This window comes from Sorex araneus, chromosome 3 (assembly GCF_027595985.1).
Source record: "Sorex araneus isolate mSorAra2 chromosome 3, mSorAra2.pri, whole genome shotgun sequence".
In the NCBI taxonomy this organism is placed as follows: Eukaryota; Metazoa; Chordata; class Mammalia; order Eulipotyphla; family Soricidae; genus Sorex; species Sorex araneus.
The window spans coordinates 219,643,439-219,663,077 of NC_073304.1; the positions used below are offsets into that span (position 1 = coordinate 219,643,439).

At 46.6% G+C, this 19,639-nt stretch overlaps 1 protein-coding gene across 7 annotated transcripts in view; it reads left to right on the forward strand.

Moving 5' to 3' along the window:
- The window catches only part of ATP6V0A1 (ATPase H+ transporting V0 subunit a1), a 74,379-nt gene that overhangs the window by 35,483 nt on the left and 19,257 nt on the right, over positions 1-19,639 (forward strand). For 4 of the 7 annotated variants that reach the window (XM_055131516.1, XM_055131517.1, XM_004608790.2 and 1 more), the window contains exons 6-15: positions 3,960-4,063; positions 4,356-4,482; positions 5,648-5,730; positions 6,147-6,240; positions 10,929-11,141; positions 13,495-13,645; positions 15,005-15,144; positions 16,071-16,228; positions 16,824-16,914; positions 18,686-18,804. In XM_055131516.1, coding sequence (XP_054987491.1) covers positions 3,960-4,063; positions 4,356-4,482; positions 5,648-5,730; positions 6,147-6,240; positions 10,929-11,141; positions 13,495-13,645; positions 15,005-15,144; positions 16,071-16,228; positions 16,824-16,914; positions 18,686-18,804 — 1,280 coding nt within the window. The remainder of the gene's footprint in view (positions 1-3,959; positions 4,064-4,355; positions 4,483-5,647; positions 5,731-6,146; positions 6,241-10,928; positions 11,142-13,494; positions 13,646-15,004; positions 15,145-16,070; positions 16,229-16,823; positions 16,915-18,685; positions 18,805-19,639) is intronic. The other 3 variants (XM_055131518.1, XM_004608792.2, XM_004608793.2) reach the window with 1 other exon arrangement.

A 19,639-nucleotide genomic window follows, 5' to 3' on the forward strand; every position in this document is an offset into this window, starting at 1 on the left:
CCTCTCTTTTACCCATTGTCTGTCCACCCCGCTTTTTTTTTTTTTTTTTTTTTTGCTTTTGGGGTCACACCCGGCGATGCACAGGGGTCACTCCTGGCTCTGCACTCAGGAACCACCCCTGGCCGTGCTCAGGGGACCATATGGGATGCTGGGATTTGAACCCAGGTCGGCCGCGTGCAAGGCAAACGCCCTACCCGCTGTGCTATCTCTCCAGCCCCTGCCCACCCCTTTTTTTAATGCTATTTAATCAGCCACTGATTTAGCTGACTAAAGTGGGCATGAACTCCAAAAACCTGCCACTTTTTTTATTTGATCAGAGTTGATCCTGATTCCAGAATTTCTGTCCCAAAATAATTGCTTTCAGGTTTTTGTTTTAGAGTTTTAGGTTTATCACATGGTTTATACATACCTTCCTCAGTTTACAGTGAGGTGATATCCTGATAAGTCCTTAGTTGAAGGTAATTTCAGTCAAAAATGCACTCAGAGCCTGGGAAATAGCTCAAGTGGTGGAGCACCTGCCAGCATCTGCTGGACCCTGGGTTCAGTCCCGCGCACCTTGTGGCCCCCTGAGCACCACCAGGCCAGGCCTACGTTGCTAGGTCTACCCGCTCTACTTGCTGTAGCTTCTACTGTAAAAATGCCTTTTTTGGTTTTGTTTTGTTTTTTTGTTTTGGGCCACTCCCAGAGATGATCAGGGGTCACTCCTGGCTATGTCCTCAGGAATTACTCCTAGTAGTGCTCAGGGGAGCATACGCAATGCTGGGGATAGAACATGGGTTAACTGCATGCAAGGCAAACACCCTACCACTGTCTGCTGTCTGATCACTCCTGCCCCACAATGCCTGTTTTTTTTTGTTTTTTTTTTTCTTTTTTGGGTCACACCCGGCGATGCACAGGTGTCACTCCTGGCTCTGCACTCAGGAATTTCCCCTGGCAGTGCTCAGGGGACCATATGGGATGCTGGGAATTGAACCCGGGTTGGCCGCGTGCAAGGCAAACGCCCTACCCGCTGTGCTATCGCTCCAGCCCCTCACAATGCCTGTTTTTAAATAAAGTACTGAATAGTTCAAATAGTCATTTAATAATTACTGAAAGTGAAAATTAATCTATAGAATATTGACTGTGGAAGTGTTTTAGTTTTCTTGTGGTGCCGGGGATCAGTTCCCCAGGGCTTTACAGGCAAGATGTGCTTCATAGCCAAGTCATACACACCTTCCCGAGCACCCCTCTTGGCCCCCCCCAACCTTGATTCTACAGTATTGGTTATTTATCCTCTTATTTGTTTGTTTGTTTGTTTAGGAAGGCCACACCCAGCAGTTCTTAGGGCTTACTCCTGCTTCTGTGCTCAAGTATCACTCCTGGCAGGCATGGAGGACCTTACAGGGTGCTGGGGATCAGACGTGGGACAGCTACATGCAAGGCAGCGAGCTTCCTCCCCACTGTATTGTCACTCTGGCCCTGCTTATTTATACTCGATCACTTGGCTTGCTGGGAGCTGCTCATTGCCTCTGCCCAGTGACATGATGGAGTATTGTTGGGACTATAAATTGCTGGATCATATATTATGGGACTATATATTGCCAGCCAGCAAAAGATCACAATTCAAAAGTTAAAATATTGTCTTTGTGAACACCTCACTTGACTGTGTAAGCATTTTACTATCCTAACATTGAAAAAAATCCTGAGTCAAACCTTTCTATGTCAGGAATCATCTGTATACTTCTTTCCCCACTTTATTGTATTTGGTCCATGACAGTCATGAAGTGTAGGTCTCATGTAGCATTTTCTGATAAGCAGGGTTGACGGGAATAGACTGAAGTTTGGAATAAAAATGATAGAGAGGTTCTCCAGACTTTAGTGTCTAGTTTTGATTTTGAAGACAGATGGTCTGATTTACTTCTAGTGTTGAGTCAAACAAGAAAAGTGTGGATGTTAAAGTTGGGGAGATGAGGCAGTGGAGAGCTTTCTCTTCACCTTTTTTAGGACTGCTTCTCTTTTCTGATGAGAGTAATTTCTGGGAATTTACAGGGAGAGGTCAGGGAATGCAGGCCTACATCTGAGAAAGTCCCACTCCTTCATTTCATTGTATAAACTGTGATGGTGGAAATCATTTAAAATGTAAACAGTCAAACCAGCTCACGGAGTTCCATAAGGTGTAGGCTTATCATATTCTTCAGTTTAGATTTGGATAAACTTATTTGGTTTGCTTCCCCTTTTACAGGAAAAATAAAAATCACCCTTTTTCACCCTTGAAATCTATGTGAAGAACAGAAAGTGCCCCCCAACTGCACTAGAGGCCACATCTGTGCTCCCTACCTTTAGGGGGAATTCATCCTCAGGGAGAAACACTGGATGACAATTGTTGTCTTAACTGTGTTCTCAAGAATCCTTAGCATTAGGCCTACATGACCTTTTATGTTTTTTGGGTTTTTTTTTTGTCGGGCCACACCCAGTGATGCACAGGGGCTATTCCTAGCTTTGTGCTCAGGGCACCCTGTGGGGTGCTCAGATTCAACCCAGGCCTCCCACATGCAAAGCTTTTGCCCCAGCTCAACCATCTCTCTGACCCAGCACTTTTTTTTGTTTTTGTTTTTGGGTCACACCTGCTGATGCACAGGGATTACTCCCGGCTCATGCACTCAGGAATTACTCCTGGCAGTGCTCAGGGGACCATATGGGATGCTGGGGATCGAACCTGGGTCAGCCGCGTGCAAGGCAAACTCTCTACCCACTGTGCTGTTGCTCTAGCCCCTGACACAGCACTTTTTAGTATTTCTAGGTTCCTAGTCAGCTAATAGGATATTTTAATTTTTTTAAAAAAACATTTTTTGGACGCACCTGGCAATGCTCAGGAGTTACTCCTGGCTCTGCACTCAGGAATTACTCCAGGTAGTGCTCAAGGCACCATATGGGATGCCGGCGATCAAACTGAATCAGCTGCGTACAAGGCAAATGTCCTGTCTGCTCTGGCCCCTTGATATAATTTAATCTTTATTTACTTATTTATTTATTTGCTTTTTGGGTCACACCTGGTGATGCACAGGGGTTACTCCTGACACTGCACTCAGGAATTACTCCTGGCCATGCTCAGGGGACCATGTGGGATGCTGGGAATCAAACCCAGGTCGGCCTTGTACAAGGCAAATGCCCTACCCGCTGTGCTATCGCTCCAGCCCCTATAATTTAAACCCCATGGTCTGGAATGCTCTCTGCAGTGGCCATGCTGAGACTTTTCATGTTCTGAAATTTGGGGGACATGGTGGCATGGGATTGGGCCACATCTGGCAACTTGGCCACACCTGGCGGTGCTCAGAGGCTAGTCCTGGCTCTGTGCTCACAAGTGACCCCAGGTGGTACTCAAGGGACCATATGGGGTGCCAGGGATTCAGACTACAGTCGGCCCATTGCAGCCACATGGCAAGGCTATTGACAGTTTTTTGTTTGTTTGTTTTTGCTTAGAAAGGGCATCTCCATCTTTCACACTCTCACACGAAGAAAATTCAAGTTTGTAGCTCCTGAAAATTTAATGATAAAAACATTTACAGACCTGCCATGTGTTTTGCACAAAAGGGAGAAACGCCTGGACTCCTGTCCATATTTGGGTGTGTTTCCTGTTACTTTCAAGCTCATTCAAAAATATTGGAGAAAAAAATGACTTCCACCAGTAACAGCTTTATACAAGTCACCATCATTTAATTTTTTTTTCTTTACTTCTAAAAGCCATTTCCCCGGGTGCTTTCCTGGGGCATTTATGCTTTCTTCATATCTTCTTTTCTTTATTTTTTTTTCCAACCCTCCTTCCATATTCTTATCTTCTTTTTTTTTTCTTTCTTTTTTTGTGGGTATGTCTTCTCTTTTGGTGGTCTTTCATTTTTATTTTCTGAACTTATCTCCTGGTTCCTCTTTCCCTGCATGCCACTAACTATTTTCATTAGATATTAATTGATTTGTGAATTCAGGCTGAATTGCATCATCAGCAGATGGCGGATCCAGACCTGTTGGAAGAGTCTTCCTCCCTCTTGGAACCAAGTGAGATGGGAAGAGGCGCGCCTTTAAGACTCGGGTATGTGCCACGTCACTTCTCCCGTACTCCCATGGGGCCATGTTCCTTGTTGCTGTTGCAGAGAGCAAGGGAGGCTGGGTGTTGGCTCACTTCCAGGAGGCACTCAAACCCTAAGCTGGCAACGCTTTCCTCCCTCACTTTGAAGTTGGTTCTGCGTTGTCCTAGGAGACTTAAGCAGCCCTCTGGCTCTAACAACGTTTGTCGTCTTTGCCTCTCACTCTCCCTTTGTGTCTTCAAGCCTTTCAGTCCACAGTGTGGAATAGCCTTCCCGATTTGGCTCTTCTCCCTACAGCTTCGTGGCTGGTGTGATTAACCGAGAGCGCATCCCTACTTTTGAGCGGATGCTCTGGCGGGTGTGCCGCGGGAATGTGTTCCTGCGACAGGCTGAGATCGAGAACCCCCTGGAGGATCCCGTGACTGTAAGACAAGGAAATTGTGTCCTCTGGTGTAGCCGTTAGAAAGGGAGTCCAGAGCAGCAACATAGCCTGGTCCCCTCCTCCTGCCAGGAAGTCTGGATGTCTCCTGCTTTAATCCAAGAGTTTGCTTCCCTTCTTGTTGTGAGCACTTGGCAGTGCTGAGGGCCCTCCAGGACCATTCCTGGTAGTGCCCCAGGGACAGTGCTGTGTGGAGGATTGAACCCAAGGCCTCACACATGTGAGGCATGTGCTCTGCTCCATGGGGCTCATACCCAGCAATGCCGGTGATGCTCAGGGCTTATGCCTGAATATACACTCAGGGGTCACTCCTGGAGAGCTCAGGGGCCCATCTGAAGTGCTTGGGACCCACCCGGGTTGGCCATGTGCTAGGTAAAAATACCCTATCCGCTATACTATCACTCTACCCCCAAAACTTGAGCTTCATACGTTTTCTGTTACTTAGCAACAACCAAAAGAAAAGTGAGTTTTAGCTCTCTTAACTGGAATTTGCTTGGAGGCTATACCCAGCAGTGCCCAGGAGCTGCTCTGAACTCTGTGCTCAGGGTTTGCTCCGGGTGGTGCTTGGAGGACTGTGCAGTGCCTGGGATCAAACCTGGGCCTCTGGTGTGCAAAGCCTGGCCCTTTGAGCTATCTCTCCAGCCCCTTCAGCTGGAAGTCCTGGGGTAGGGGGATAGTGGGGAAAGATGGGATTCTCCCATTGACTCCTATTTGAATCCCCAGCACCTCATATGGTACCCTGAACAGTGCCAGGTGCGGCTCCAACCCCACCTCAACCCCACCAAAAGAAAATGAGAGAAAATGGTTTGAAGATAGTAGTACAAGCACAGAGTTAACGTATCCTTAAAAGGATTCTTATTTAGGGGCTGGAACAATAGTCTATTAGGTAGGGCACTTGCCTTGCATGCAGCCAACTGGGGTTGGATCCCCGGCACCCCATATGATCTCCTGAGCTGCTGGGAGTGATCCCCGAGTGCAGAGCCAGGAGTAAATCCTGAGCACTGCCTGGTATGGCCCCAACCACCCCACCTTCCAACCCCTACCCCCCGGAGAAACGATTCTTATTTATCTTGTTGTCAGAAATAAAGACTGCTGATAATATTTCTTCTGCATTGAAGTCTGAACTTTGGGGATTTGGTTTGGGACCTAGGGCGACTACGTGCACAAGTCTGTGTTCATCATATTCTTCCAAGGCGATCAGCTGAAAAACAGAGTCAAGAAGATCTGTGAAGGGTAAGAGTACTCACCTCCTGAGGGCACAGCACCACAGTGCCCACAGTTTCCTCTTGGTGGGGAAAAGTAGGATTCGGGCTTAAGAATTCAACTCTGTTCTGGGACTGGTGTACTCACTGTGTCCCATAGGCACTGAGCCCCTTAAACTTTTCTGAAACTATGCTCATAAGATCTTTTTTCTTAATGCCATTTCTCTCTAATAATATATAATGTAATTTCCATTACTCTCCCCACTGTTGCCCACCTCAATTGAATATTCTGTCTGTAGGTCATTTCCAGTAAACTGTGAAAATTGCTTAGTGCATCATTCTGAGCCTGCCCTGCCTCATTCCTGCTTGTGTAGGATGACTTCTGAGAACCTTGCAGTTAAGGTGGTGATAATCTGCTGATCCTCAGGCTCTGTCTGCACTTTCCAGGTTCCGTGCCTCACTCTATCCCTGTCCCGAAACACCACAGGAGAGGAAAGAAATGGCTTCCGGAGTTAACACCAGGATTGACGACCTCCAAATGGTATACAGAGGAGAGAATTCAGTTTTTTACAAATATTGGCCTAGGAGACTTCTTCCTTGAGTTAGTTTACTGGGCACCTGCAGCAGCTTAGGTTACCAGGAAAGAAATATCTATGGTAATATATATGTCTCTTAGAGTGCTGGAGACATTTAAAATGACATTAATTGGGGGGGCTGGAGTGAACAGTGGGTAGGGGGTTTGCCTTACACACAGCTGACCCAGGTTTGATCCCTGAGCCCGCCAAAAGTAATTCTTTTTTTTTTTTTTTTTTTTGCTTTTTTGGGTCACACCCAGCGATGCACAGGGGTCACTCCTGGCTCATGCACTCAGGAATTACTCCTGGCGGTGCTCGGGGGACCATATGGGATGCTGGGATTCGAACCCGGGTCGGCCGCGTGCAAGGCAAACGCCCTACCCGCTGTGCTATCACTCCAGCCCCCAAAAGTAATTCTTGAGTACAGAGCCAGGAGTAACCTCTGAGCATCACAGGGTGTGGCCCCCAAACAAAATGGCATTAATCATCTTCAGATGAATCAGGAATGTTATGTGTCTGAAATAGTTGCTGCTTAGAGTATTCAGTTCCCTTCTTTATGATTTTGACAGGGTTTTTTTTGTTTGTTTTGTTTTGGGGCCACACCTGGTGGTATCCAGGACTTACTCTTGAGTCTGCATTCAGGGATCACTCCTGGCAGGGCTCAGGGACTATATGAGGTACCAGGATCTAATCTGGGTCAGCCATGTGCAAGGCATGCACCCTATCTGCTGTACTATATTTCCAGCCCCTAAGATATTTTTCTAAAATAGGGGCCATACCCAGCATTGCCTGGGGGCCACACTGACTGTACCAGGGATTGAACTCAGGGCTGTGTGTTCTTCCAGTTGAACCTTATCACTAGTTTACTGAGTACAGGATTTTTGGGGGTGGTGGTGGGGTGAGTTACACACAGTGGTGCTCATATCCAGGGATGCTCAGGGACTATTCCTGACTTTGTGCTTTGGGGTCACATCTGGTGGTGCTCAGAGGACTGTATGCAGTGCAGGGCACTGAACCCAGGTTATACACATTCTATTCAATTAGCTATAGTTTTCCCCCAATGAACCAAAATATTTTGGATGTACTTTATGTATATATATTTTTATCCAGGTGATATTGGTTCACAACACTGTATGTCTTTATGAGTACAGAGTTGATCTAGTCAGTGTAGCCATCCCACATCTCTCACTAAAGTACCAATACCCCCAGCGCAGCATTGATCCTCAGCAGCCACTATTAACTAGTCAGTGTGTATCATTGTCATCTCGTGGCTCCACCCCACAGAGAAACACAACGCTGATGGGGCTCTCATACACAGATTGAAGTATGTTGAAGAATGTGTTGACTCCCGCCTTGAAACATTAATCAACAATCCAAAGGCACTTCCTTTAAGCGGGTACTGGATTGTTAGAGATACATCATTACTTCCATTTCAGCTCTCTTCCAGTCTTCCTTCTCCTCTGATCTCTGTTGAATATGACCCACTGCCTTGATCTCTATTGGCTCCTTAATATATATACATACATATATATATATATATATATATATATATACACACACTTATTTATTTATTTGGTTTTTTGCCTATACCTCGTTTTGCTCAGGGCTTACTCCTGACCCCTGCACCAGGGATCACTCCAGGTGAGCTCTGAGGATCATAATATGGGGTGCCAGGGAGCGAACCCTAGTCAAGTGCATTCAAGGCAAGCACCCTGCCTGCTGGATGGATCGCTCCAGCCCTTTTATCTATTTAAACAAGAAGTGAATTTCTTAGAACTGCTGGTGAGTAGGTGATAGGCATAGAACAGTGGCTCAAGGGCTGTCTTATCTCCCTTGACTCATGAATAAATTTTAAAGTGCATGGGCAATAATCATTATAAAAACCAGAAGTTGTCTTTTAAAACACCCAGCTATATGAACTGAACTTTTAAAAAGAATTAAATAACAAGGAAGGCAGGGTAGAGGGATAGGGTGGAGAATGAGATGGAGAAAGAAAAAAGCAAGTAGAACATTGCCTGCAGGTTTATTAAACATTGTTCCAGAAATGTTAAGAGTAATTATGAATAATAATTGTCAGCAGTTGAGGAGAGAAAGTAGCTTTATTCTTTTATTTTAAAGAAATAAAAGAGGGCCAGGTCAGTAGTACAGTGGGTAGCTTATGCGTTGCACACAGCCAATTTGGGTTTGATTCCCAGCACCCGATATGGTCCCCTGAGCCCTGCCAGGAGTAATCTCTGAGTTCAGAGACAGGTTCAAAGACAGGACTAAGCCCTGAGCACCACTAGGTGTGACATAAACACACACACACACACACACACACACACACACACACAAAATAGAGGTTTTTTTTTAAATTTTATTTTTTGCTTTTTTGCTTTTTGGGTCACACCTGGCGATGCACAGGGGTTACTCCTGGCTCATGCACTCAGGAATCACTCCTGGTGGTACGCAGGGGACCATATGGGATGCTGGGAATCGAACCCAGGTCGGCCGCGTGCAAAGCAAATGCCCTACCCACTGTGCTATCGCTCCAGCCCCTTTAATTTTATTTTTTGTTTCTGAGGCCACACTCAATGATGCTCAGGGGTTACACCTGGCTCTGTACTCAGGAATTACTCCTGATGGTGCTGTGGGGATCATATGGGATGCCAGGAATCAAACCCAGGTCGGCTGTGTGCAACACATAAGCTACCCACTGTACTATCACTCCAACCCCTCAGGAATTATTCTTGGTGGTGCTGGGGAACCATATGGGATTCCAGGGATCTAACCCGGGTCAACCGCATGCAAGGCAAGTGCCTTCCCCACTGTCTTATAACTTTCGCCCCTAAAGAGTTTTCGTTTTTATTTTTGTTGGGTTGTTGTTTTGTTTTGCTTTGTTTGGTCCCCTTCCAATTGGAAGAAAGGGGCTTAACCCTCTGCTGCTACAGTAATCTTTACTAATTGGCGATAAACAAGGTAGTAAAATGTACGGTTGCCTTGCCCCTTTCTACATCATCAGCATGACCTCTTACCTTTGTCTGAGGAAAATTTGTAGTTTTCCCAAAAATCAACCTGAAATCCCACTCCCTTGACTGTCCCCAGGCTCTGAGAACTACTCTGGCAGTAAGATAAAACCTTACCTGCCCCTGACTGACAGTGCTGTGTAGGAGTGTAAATCCCCCACAAAGGCCATAGGTCCTGTTGACCCATGGTGTCTGGGGTCCCATTCCCTGGCATGGGGTTTCTCAGCCTCTAGACAGTGCTGTTCAGCACTCCTCTTTCCCACTCTTCCCTAGTGCTGGCTTTTGTCAGAGAATTCTGCAGCTGGCCTTCTTAAGAATGAGTCTGTTGACTTTGTCAGCTCCTGGCCCTGTGATGCCGACTTCAGTTTTGGGTTCCATCTGGAAAGTCATTGCTTTTCCCATAATCCAATAAAAGTAAAAGCCGGTCACCTACATTGATGGTGCTGTGGGTTTAAGATCATAAATGCAGCGTGGAGCGAAGGTACAGGAAATAAGGCACTGGCCTGCCGGGCAACTAACCCCAGTTTGAATCCCTGGCATCACATAGTCCCCCAAGTACTTCGGGGGTCACTCTGAAGCACAGAGCCAGGAGTAACTCCTGAGCACCACCAGAGGTATGCCCCCCCTTAAAAAGAGAGGTTATATATTAAAAACTGAAGAAGCATTTTCTTGGACTAATGATTCAGCTCCGTGTTAGAGCGCCATATGTAGGCCCTGGGTTCCATCTCCAATGTCACACACAAAAACCCAGCCAAACAAAGAAAAAGCAAGAAACATTTTCTCCTGTTCTTCAGCTTGAAGCGAAATGAAAATGTTGGGGGCCAGGGAGATAGTGCAGGGGTTAGGGTGCCAGACCTGAGCCTTACCTGGCTTCATGGCCAGTGCCTTATGTCCTTCCAGGCATCACCAGGTTTAGCTCTTAAGGTCCCCGAGCAGTGTGAAGTGTGGCTCCCCAGTGTCACACTCCTCAGTGGTCTGGCTGCTCACATCTCAGCAACCATGTGTCCTCTGCTCTCAAACTCCAGGCCATGTTGGCCGAGAATCGAACATCACTGAACATCACTCAGGGCACAACCCCTCAAGAAAAGGAAAATGAATATTAGTGACTATAAATATAATTTTTTGGCGGATATTTGGTTTTGGGGTCACACCTGGTGGTGCTCAGGGCTCACTCCTGAGTGTGCACAGGGATCACCCCTGGCAGGCTCAGGGAAAATGGGGTGGTAGAGCTTGAACCCAGGTCAGTCATAGTCATTGCAAACACCCTACCAGCTATACTATTGCTCCAGCCCCCAAAAATAAAATTTCTCATAATTTTGTGAGGGATAGAAGCTATTCTTGCTGAAGTGGGGGATGGCTGGATACACAGCCTGAAACAGTAGTGTGGCAGGTTAGGGGACTTATCCTGCATGCATATGTACTCTATCCCAAGCACCCCCTCTAATCCCCTGAGCACCACCAGGTGTGATACCTGAGCACAGAGGCAGGAGTAAGCCCCAAGCATTGCGGGGTGTGCTCCCCCACACACAAATAAATGAGCAGGTATCCAGCAACCTTTCCTAGAAGCCTGTGGATTGTTGCCATTCATATCCTGCTGTCTGTGGCTGTTGTTAGAAGCATCACTCCTTTGTTCCTTTCTCTCCAACAAGGTTCTGAATCAGACAGAGGATCACCGCCAGAGGGTTCTGCAGGCAGCTGCTAAGAGCATCCGGGTGTGGTTCATCAAGGTGCGGAAGATGAAGGCCATCTACCACACTCTGAACCTGTGCAACATAGACGTGACCCAGAAGTGTCTGATTGCAGAGGTCTGGTGCCCCGTCACTGACCTGGACTCCATCCAGTTTGCACTCCGAAGAGGCACGGTGAGTCTTCCTGGGGCAGCCTGTGACTGGAAAGAGCAAATCCAGCAACAGGAGCATGAATTAATTAACATTTTGACTTCAGAGTTCTAAAACTTGCTCATCTTTTAGTCTGGCAATAGTATCTTCTTGTTGCTTGCTTTTTTGGTTTTGGGGCCACACCCAATTGTGCTCAAGGATCACTCCTGGCAGGGATTGGGGAACCTTATGTGGTGCCTGAGATTGAACCTGGATCCCACATGCAAGGCAAGCCCCCTAAGCACTGAACTATTGATCTGGCCATGACAGTGTGTTTTGTATTTCTCTGTATTACAGAAACTAGCTCAAAAAAAGTTGAAGATATCGGGGGCTGGAGCAATAGCACAGCGGGTAGGGCGTTTGCCTTGCACTCGGCTGACCCAGGTTCAATTCCCAGCATCCCATATGGTCCCCTGAGCACCGCCAGGGGTAGTTCCTGAGTACAGAGCCAGGAGTAACCCCTGTGCATCGCCAGATGTGACCCAAAAAGAAAAAAAAAATGGAAGAGATTATATCCCCATGATTGTTTGAGGTAGCTCATGAACAGAGGATACGTTTCCTGATCCACTCTCTGTCCATTAGATCACTTCTGTATAATCCCGGCAGTGATCGTAGATAGAAAGGCAGAAAAGAAAGAAAAGGGTTCTGTGAGGGTAGAAGAGGAAACAGCAAAGAGAGGCAAAAAGGAAGCCAGAGAGAAGCTTGTGGGGCCCTCCAGTGTTACAGGATGAGCAAAGGAGGAAGAACCAACAAGGAGGCAGGAAAAGGAATGGTTGGTGAGTAGCAGGGATCCCCTGAGGAGTAAAGACTTTCACCAGTGAAACAGGGAAGCTTTCTGGTGTCAGACACTTGCATGTGAGAGAAAAGACTTCTGGATCTGGGCCATCTGTTTTGAATAGCTCAAATAGCCTGCAAGGGCTTAGGGAATTAAGAATTAGTAGTAAAGCAAGAGTCAAAAAATAGACTTTGAGGGTCAGAGAGATAGTACAGCGGGGAGGGCACTTGCCTTGCACAAAGCCAACCCTGGTTCCATCCCTGGCATCCCATACAATCTCCTATGCACCTCCAGGAGTAATTCTGAGTGCAGAGCCAGGAATAACCCCTAAGCACCACTGGGTGTGACCCCAAAAGAAGAATAAATAAACTTTGCTTTCTCCTTAAAACAAGGATAGAACATTGATACTTGCAGAAACAGAAGTGGAAAACTCTAAAGAAGACATTGTGTTTTCTTTAGTTACACATTCAAGAATTTATTTTTCACAATTAAGACATTTTCCCTGAGACTTATTTTGAGTTTTCATTGTAAAAAACTTTTAACATTATTTTTATTCTTTTGCTGGATGGGGGAGGGATTGTCTCCAGGGATACTCCAGAAGTCTAACGATCATTCCCAACATTTGGTCAGCTGAGCTGGTAGTTTAGTGCCAGGGCCCAAGGCCATGGTGCTGATCAGGCAGTATCAGGACTGATACTGGACTACAGTGGGCAGTGCTTAGCATCCGCCTATGGTGCTTCGATCGAACCAAGGCTGGTTATGGGAGGCATGTGCCTTAATTGCTGTAATATGACCTAATCTCCCATTCTTTGGTGGGGGAACTTCCAAGCTATATTCAGGGGGCCCTGCAACTGGACGGGGCTGTCCAGTGCTCAGGCCTGTGGGAGCTGAGGTGCTGCCGGGGGCCTCCAGGGTCACCTCTGGGGTGCTTGGGGGCTTCCAGGGCTGTATATATTAGTGTTTAGGGGCCTCTGGGGCTATACCCACTAAATTGTGGGGGACTGTGTATACCAGGGATCAAACTGGGCTGGATGTACACAATGCTTATACTACCTTCCCAGCCCCTCTGTGTAAATTTGGTTGTTCATTTGTTTTGAAGGGTTAGTGGTAGTCAGGAGCTATTTCTGACTCAGCCCAAGTGACTCCTAGCAGTGCTCGGGGAACCATACATGGTGGAGGGATTTGAACCAGGGATTCCAACTGGGGATTTGGACCGGGATCAGCCACACACAAGCGAAGCACCTCCCTGTCTCTCTGGCCCTCATTGTGCATATGAGATCTCGCCCAGGTCTCCATAAAGACTGGGAAAGACTGAATTTGTATGAAGGGAAATACACATACCTTATATGTATAGTTTGATGGGTCTTATTGGTCTTGTTTTGATTTGGGGGCAACACTGGGCAGTGTTGAGGGGTTACTCCTGGTTCTGTGCTCAAGAGTCACTCCTGGTGGTGCAGTAAGATGGGTCTTGATAAATGGATGTACCCATACCACTGCCATGTTTGGAGGGGAATTCAAACATGCAGATAGAACTGCCCTTTACATGGTGTTCATGTTTTCCAGGAGCACAGTGGTTCTACGGTGCCCTCCATTCTGAACAGGATGCAGACAAACCAGACTCCCCCAACCTACAACAAAACAAACAAGTTCACCTATGGCTTTCAGAATATAGTGGATGCATACGGGATTGGAACCTACCGAGAGATAAATCCAGGTAAGAGATTGTGGATCTTCTCCCTCTGAGGGCTTTCTTGTGTTGTGTCTTTCAATGGCTCCTTTTCAGGGCCCTTGAGGTATGGGCCTGAGAGTGTGACTGGTTGAACACAGACTTTCCATGTGGGAGGCCCAAGATCAATGCATGGTACCCCATGGATCCTAACACAGGATCCTTAGCATCCTAGTACATTGATGTGATCCCCCTTCCTCCAAAAAAAAAAAAAAAAAGCGTCATTGGATAGTAAAATTCAAAGTTTAACTCTAACGTAAATCCAGGTCAGAATCTGCTTTCCTGCAGGTTCTGGCTTCCTCCTGCGGTGGGGCCAGAGCTATAGTCCAGTGGGGAAAACACTTGCCTTGTCCATAGCCAACGTAGGTTTGATCCCCAGCATCCCGTATGGTTCCCTGAGAACTTCCAATAGTGATTACTAAGTGCAGAGCTAGGAGTAACCCCTGAGCACCACCAGGTGTGGCCCCAAAACTGAAAAAAGAAATCAAAAATAAAATGTTGGGGGGCTGGAGTGATAGTACAGTGGGTAGGGTGTTTGCCTTGCACACAGCCGACCCAGGTTCGATTTCCAGCATCCCATATGGTCCCCCGAGCATCGGCAGGAGTGATTCCTGAGTTCAGAGCCAGGAGTCAGCCCTGAGCATTGCTGGGTGTGACCCAAAAAAGCCAATAAATAAATAAATAAATAAATAAATAAATAAATAAATAAATAAATAAAATATTGGGGGTCCAAAGTAGGGGGTTACTTGAGGAAACGGGAACAGTAGTGGAAGGAAGGTCACAGTGGTAGCAGGATTGGTGTTGGAATATTGAATACCTTTAACAAATGCATCACGAATAACTTTGTAAACTACAGTGTTTAAGTAAAGAGGAAAAATAAGAAAGTACTCGAGAGGGGCTGGTGTGCAGCTCAGTGGCACAGCACTTGTCTTGCATGTGCCCATCTCTGGGTTTAATTCCTGGCACCATCAAAATAAAATGGTGACAGGAAGTGTATGCTTTGCATGCAGGAACTCCTGGTTCAACCCCCAGCACCACACAGTCCTCTGGTGTTGGTGGTAAGCTCAGAAGATGCCATCAGGGGTCAGAGCAGTTGCACAGTGGGTAGGGTGCTTGTTGCCTTGCATGCGGTTGACCCGGGTTCTATTCCCAGAACCCCATATGGTCCCCCGAGCACCACTAGGAGTGATCCCTGAGCACAGAGCCAGGAGTAAGCCCAGAGCCACCACCAGGTATAGCCCCCAAACCAAAAAAAGATACTTTCTTTGTGTTAGCACACGGAGAGAAGTATGATATCAGGAATTATTGCCATTTTCTGTACTTTTTCTTTCTTTTTTTTTTTCATAGCTCCATATACTATTATCACTTTTCCTTTCCTATTTGCTGTGATGTTTGGGGACTTTGGCCATGGCATTTTGATGACCCTTTTTGCTGTCTGGATGGTGTTAAGAGAGAGCCGCATCCTATCCCAGAAGAATGAGAATGAGGTAATATTTAATTTACATCTGTGTCAGGGGCTGGAGAGATAGTACAACGGGTAGGGCTCTTGCCTTACACATAGCCGACGTGGGTTCGATTCCCAGGATCCCATAATGCCCCCTGAGCACCTTCCAGGAGTGATTACAGAATGCAGAGCCAGGAGTCACTCCTGAGCGTCACAGGGTGTGGCCTAAAAACCAAAAATAAATAAATAAAAGATAAATCTGTGTCAGGTGGAAACTATTTTTAATCATCAGACATTCATTATGAAAAGTATGATCTGGAAGTCTTTTAAAGAAAATCTGGAGGGGCTGGAGCGATAGCACAGCGGGTAGGGCGTTTGCCTTGCACGCGGCCGACCCGGGTTCAAATCCCAGCATCCCATATGGTCCCCTGAGCACGGCCAGGGGTGATTCCTGAGTGCAGAGCCAGGAGTAACCCCTGTGCATCACCAGGTGTGACCCAAAAAGCAAAAAAAAAAAGAAAATCTGGAGACTTTATAGAGAGTAGAGAAGTAACACTATAACATAGTCATTGTAACACTACAGGAACTGTGGGCTGGCGCAATAAGACAGTTGGTAGCATGCTTGCCTTGTATACAGCTAACCTAGGTTTGATCCCCAGCGTACCATTTTGTCCCCCAGGTCCTCCAGGAGTTATCCCTGAGAGCAGATCTAGGAGTAAGCTCTGTGTACCACCAAGTGTGGTCCCCAAACCAAAACCCCCCAAAATTTTGAATCATAATAACACTACAAGGAACTATGGTTGGCATACTGTGAACATGGGCTATATTGTTATCATTGTATTTGGTCCTATTATATACTCTCTGACCCAAGCTTGGATAAAGTGGGAGCGTCTGTTATATTCTAAGTAATGAGGGATAACATGAATATCATGGGTTATATTTCATTGGCTTCTTTCTTCTGGTTCCCAGATGTTTAGCACTGTGTTCAGTGGTCGGTACATCATTCTGCTAATGGGAGTGTTCTCCATCTACACTGGTCTCATCTACAACGACTGCTTTTCCAAGTCTCTTAATATCTTTGGGTCATCCTGGAGTGTGCGACCGATGTTTACGATAGCTAATTGGACGTAAGTTGCAGAAGAAGTTAGAACACAAAGCATATTTCTGTCATGTTCAGCTCTGATTGTCCAGACAGCAGCAAGCTAGCACTTTTTTAGGAAGCAATTCCGGTATCTCTGTTTCAGAATAATGCATTATTCCCTCTCATTTTTTGCTCCAGATGCCCTGGGATTATTATTTATCTCCTGCAGTATCAGAGAATCAAGACTATAAATTAAGCACAGACTTTTTTTGGGTTTCAAATTAAGAGCAGATTCTGCAGCAGAGATTCTGAGAGCATGCTTTGCATGCAGGAGGCCCCCGAATTTGATCCCTGGTGCCACCTGGTTCTCAAGCACCTTGCTGGGGTTAGCCCTTGAGCATTGCCAGTTCTAGTCCTACCACCACCCCAAATTAAAAATAAAAGCAGATCCTCCTCATTTTGTACTTGATTGTATAAGTGTATTTAATTCTCTTGTCTTCTAATTCTCAGATGTTTGTGCCTCATCTTCAATTAAAGAGAAACATAGCTATACTAGTTTCTCTGGGGATAAGTGTCTGAACTCCAGTAGTTTTTCCCTCTCCTGAGATAAAATAAATGCAGCTTTTCTCTTGACTTGGCAGGGAAGAGACGCTCCGGGGGAACCCTGTTCTCCAGCTGGACCCAGCCATCCGTGGAGTCTTTGGTGGACCTTATCCTTTTGGCGTTGATCCAGTAAGACAGCTTCTTTACAAGATGTCTAACACTTGATTTCCCAGCTGTGAGAGGATTAAAGTGACGATAAAGAGTGTTGGGGGTCCCCGAGCAATAGTACAGTAGAGAGGACATTTGCCTTGCCAGATTTGATCCAACGATCTCTGGCATCCTGTATGGTCCTCTGAGCATTGCCAGGAGTAATTCCTGAGTGCAGAGCCAGGAGTAACCCCTGAGCATTGCCAGATGTGACCCAAAAAGCTTAGAGAGAGAGAGAGAGAGAGAGAGAGAGAGAGAGAGAGAGCGCTATTAGGGGGTCAGAGTAATAGTACAGTAGGTAGGACATTTACCTTGCACATAGCTGAACTGGCTTCAATATGGTCATCCCATATGGTCCCCAAGCCCCACCAGGAGTGATCCCTGAGCACAGAGCCAAGAGTAAGCCCAGAGCACTGACTGATATGGCCCCAAAACAAAACAAAGAGTTGTTTAGGTTTCAGTTAACATATTTATAGAAAATTTTGGAGTATCTGTCTAGATCTGTTTTCTTTTTCTATTTTTTTTGTTTGTTTGTTTATTTTGTTTTGGGGCCACACCCAACAATGCTCAAGGCTTACTCCTGGCTGTGCACTCAGAAATTGCTCTTGGGGTACTGGTGATTGAACCCTGGTCTGTGTGTGCTAGGCAGACACCCTACCCGCTGTACTGTCTCTCCAACCCTTGTCTAGAATACTTTCAAGCCTGGAGACTTCTGCATCTTCTAGTGTCCAATTAGTCTTCCTCTCCAGCTGCTTTCTGCTGTGGCTGCCTAATCACTTTAACTCCAGAAAGATTGATTTTCAAGAATCCATCCCAGTTTAATTTATTTGAGTTTAGTGTGCTTTTTTATTTTTAGCAGATGTTTTAACAAAGCAGAAATAGCTTTTTCCTTGGGGTTCTTAGATTTCCTTTTTTTTTTTTCTACTTCTCAGAAGATCCAGGAGTAAGTCCTAAACACTGTCAGGTGTGACCCAAACACCAAAACAACAATAATAATCATCCCGTTGATGGTCGAATTTCTCGAGCGGTCTCAGTAATATCTCCATTCGTCCAAGCCCTGAGATTTTAGAAGCCTCTCTCTACTCGTCCTTCCAACGATGCCGTACTGGAGGCTCTTTCAGGGTTAGAGGAATGAGACTCAGCTTGTTACTGGTTTTGGCATACTAATACACCATGGGGACCTTGCCAGGCTCTCCCATGTGGGCAGGAAATTCCCAGTAGTTTTCCAGGTTCTCCTAGAGGGAGAAGTAGGCTATAAGATATAGCCGGGAGCTGTATCTTTTAAGTCTCTGGATGCTTGGCTGTTGACAGGATTACACGGCTATCCCTGGGTGTGACTGCCTAGCTACTGGGAGATGGGAAATCTGGGCGGAGGAGGCCCAGTCCCGATCCGAGCAGCCTTGGAGGTCTCAGCCCCAGGTCCCACACACCTGGGTTCCTCTTCCGGATCCTTCATGCATGAGGCTTGTCTGAATGTGTGGAGAGGGGCCTTGAGCATGGCTGTGGCTAGGCTCTGGAGGTCTTCGGCCACCAGGAGCTCTGCTCGGAGTGGGGAGGGAAGCTGGAGCCCATCCCCTCCAAGGAGGCCCCGGGAAAGACAGCCAGGCGCGCGGGCAAGAGACTCTCTGCCGTTATTATTAACAATAATAATACTAAAAATTTTTTAAATAAAACAAAAACTTTTACCATGTAGGTGAATAGTATATTTTCATTCAAGAACTGTTGGTAATATCTCATTGTTTGGTTGGGACAGATTTGGAACATTGCTACCAATAAACTCACCTTTCTCAACTCCTTCAAGATGAAGATGTCAGTTATCCTCGGTATCATCCATATGATGTTTGGAGTCAGCCTGAGCCTTTTCAACCACATGTGAGCCACCATTTCTGTCTGAGAATGTGCACAGTTACCGCTTTTTTCTAAAGAAATTGGGGGGGGAGCGGGGTTAACAACTGAGGACATGGGATATGATATGGTCTGTATCATATGGTGAGATATAGTCCACACGCAGAGCTTATGTATTTTATGTGTGTGGCCCACATTTGTTTCCTAATGTCACCCCCTGAGCACCACCAGGACTGGCCTTGGCTTCCAGAACAATGCTAGTGTGGCCAACTAAACAAACTGAACCCTCTTCTGCATTTTGTTGGTTGGGGGTAATACGCCAGCAGTGCTCAGGGCTTACTCCTGGCCCTTCACACAAAGGGACCACTCCTGGCAGCTTGGGGGACCATGTGGGGTGTTGGGATGGAACTCAGGTCAGCTGCATGTAAGCAAATGCCCTACCCACTGTCCTATCACTCCAGCTCCCCTGTTCTGCATTTTAACGAAGTATGTTTATTTTGGGGTTTTTTTGTTTTTTTTTTTTGCTTTTTGGGTCACACCCAGCGATGCTCAGGGGTCACTCCTGGCTCTGCACTCAGGAATTACCCCTGGCCATGCTCAGGGGGACCATATGGGATGCTGGGAATCGAACCCGGGTCAGCCGAGCGCAAGGCAAACACCCTACCCACTGTGCTATCACTCCAGCTCCCCTGTTCTGTGTTTTAACGAAGTAACGAAGTATGTTTAGAGCCGTCCCTCTTGGAGATCCCGGCAAGCTACCGAGCGCCCAAACGGCAGAGCCTGGCAAGCTACCATGGCGTATTTGATATGCCAAAAACAGTAACAACAAGTCTCACAATGGAGATGTTACTGGTGCCCACTC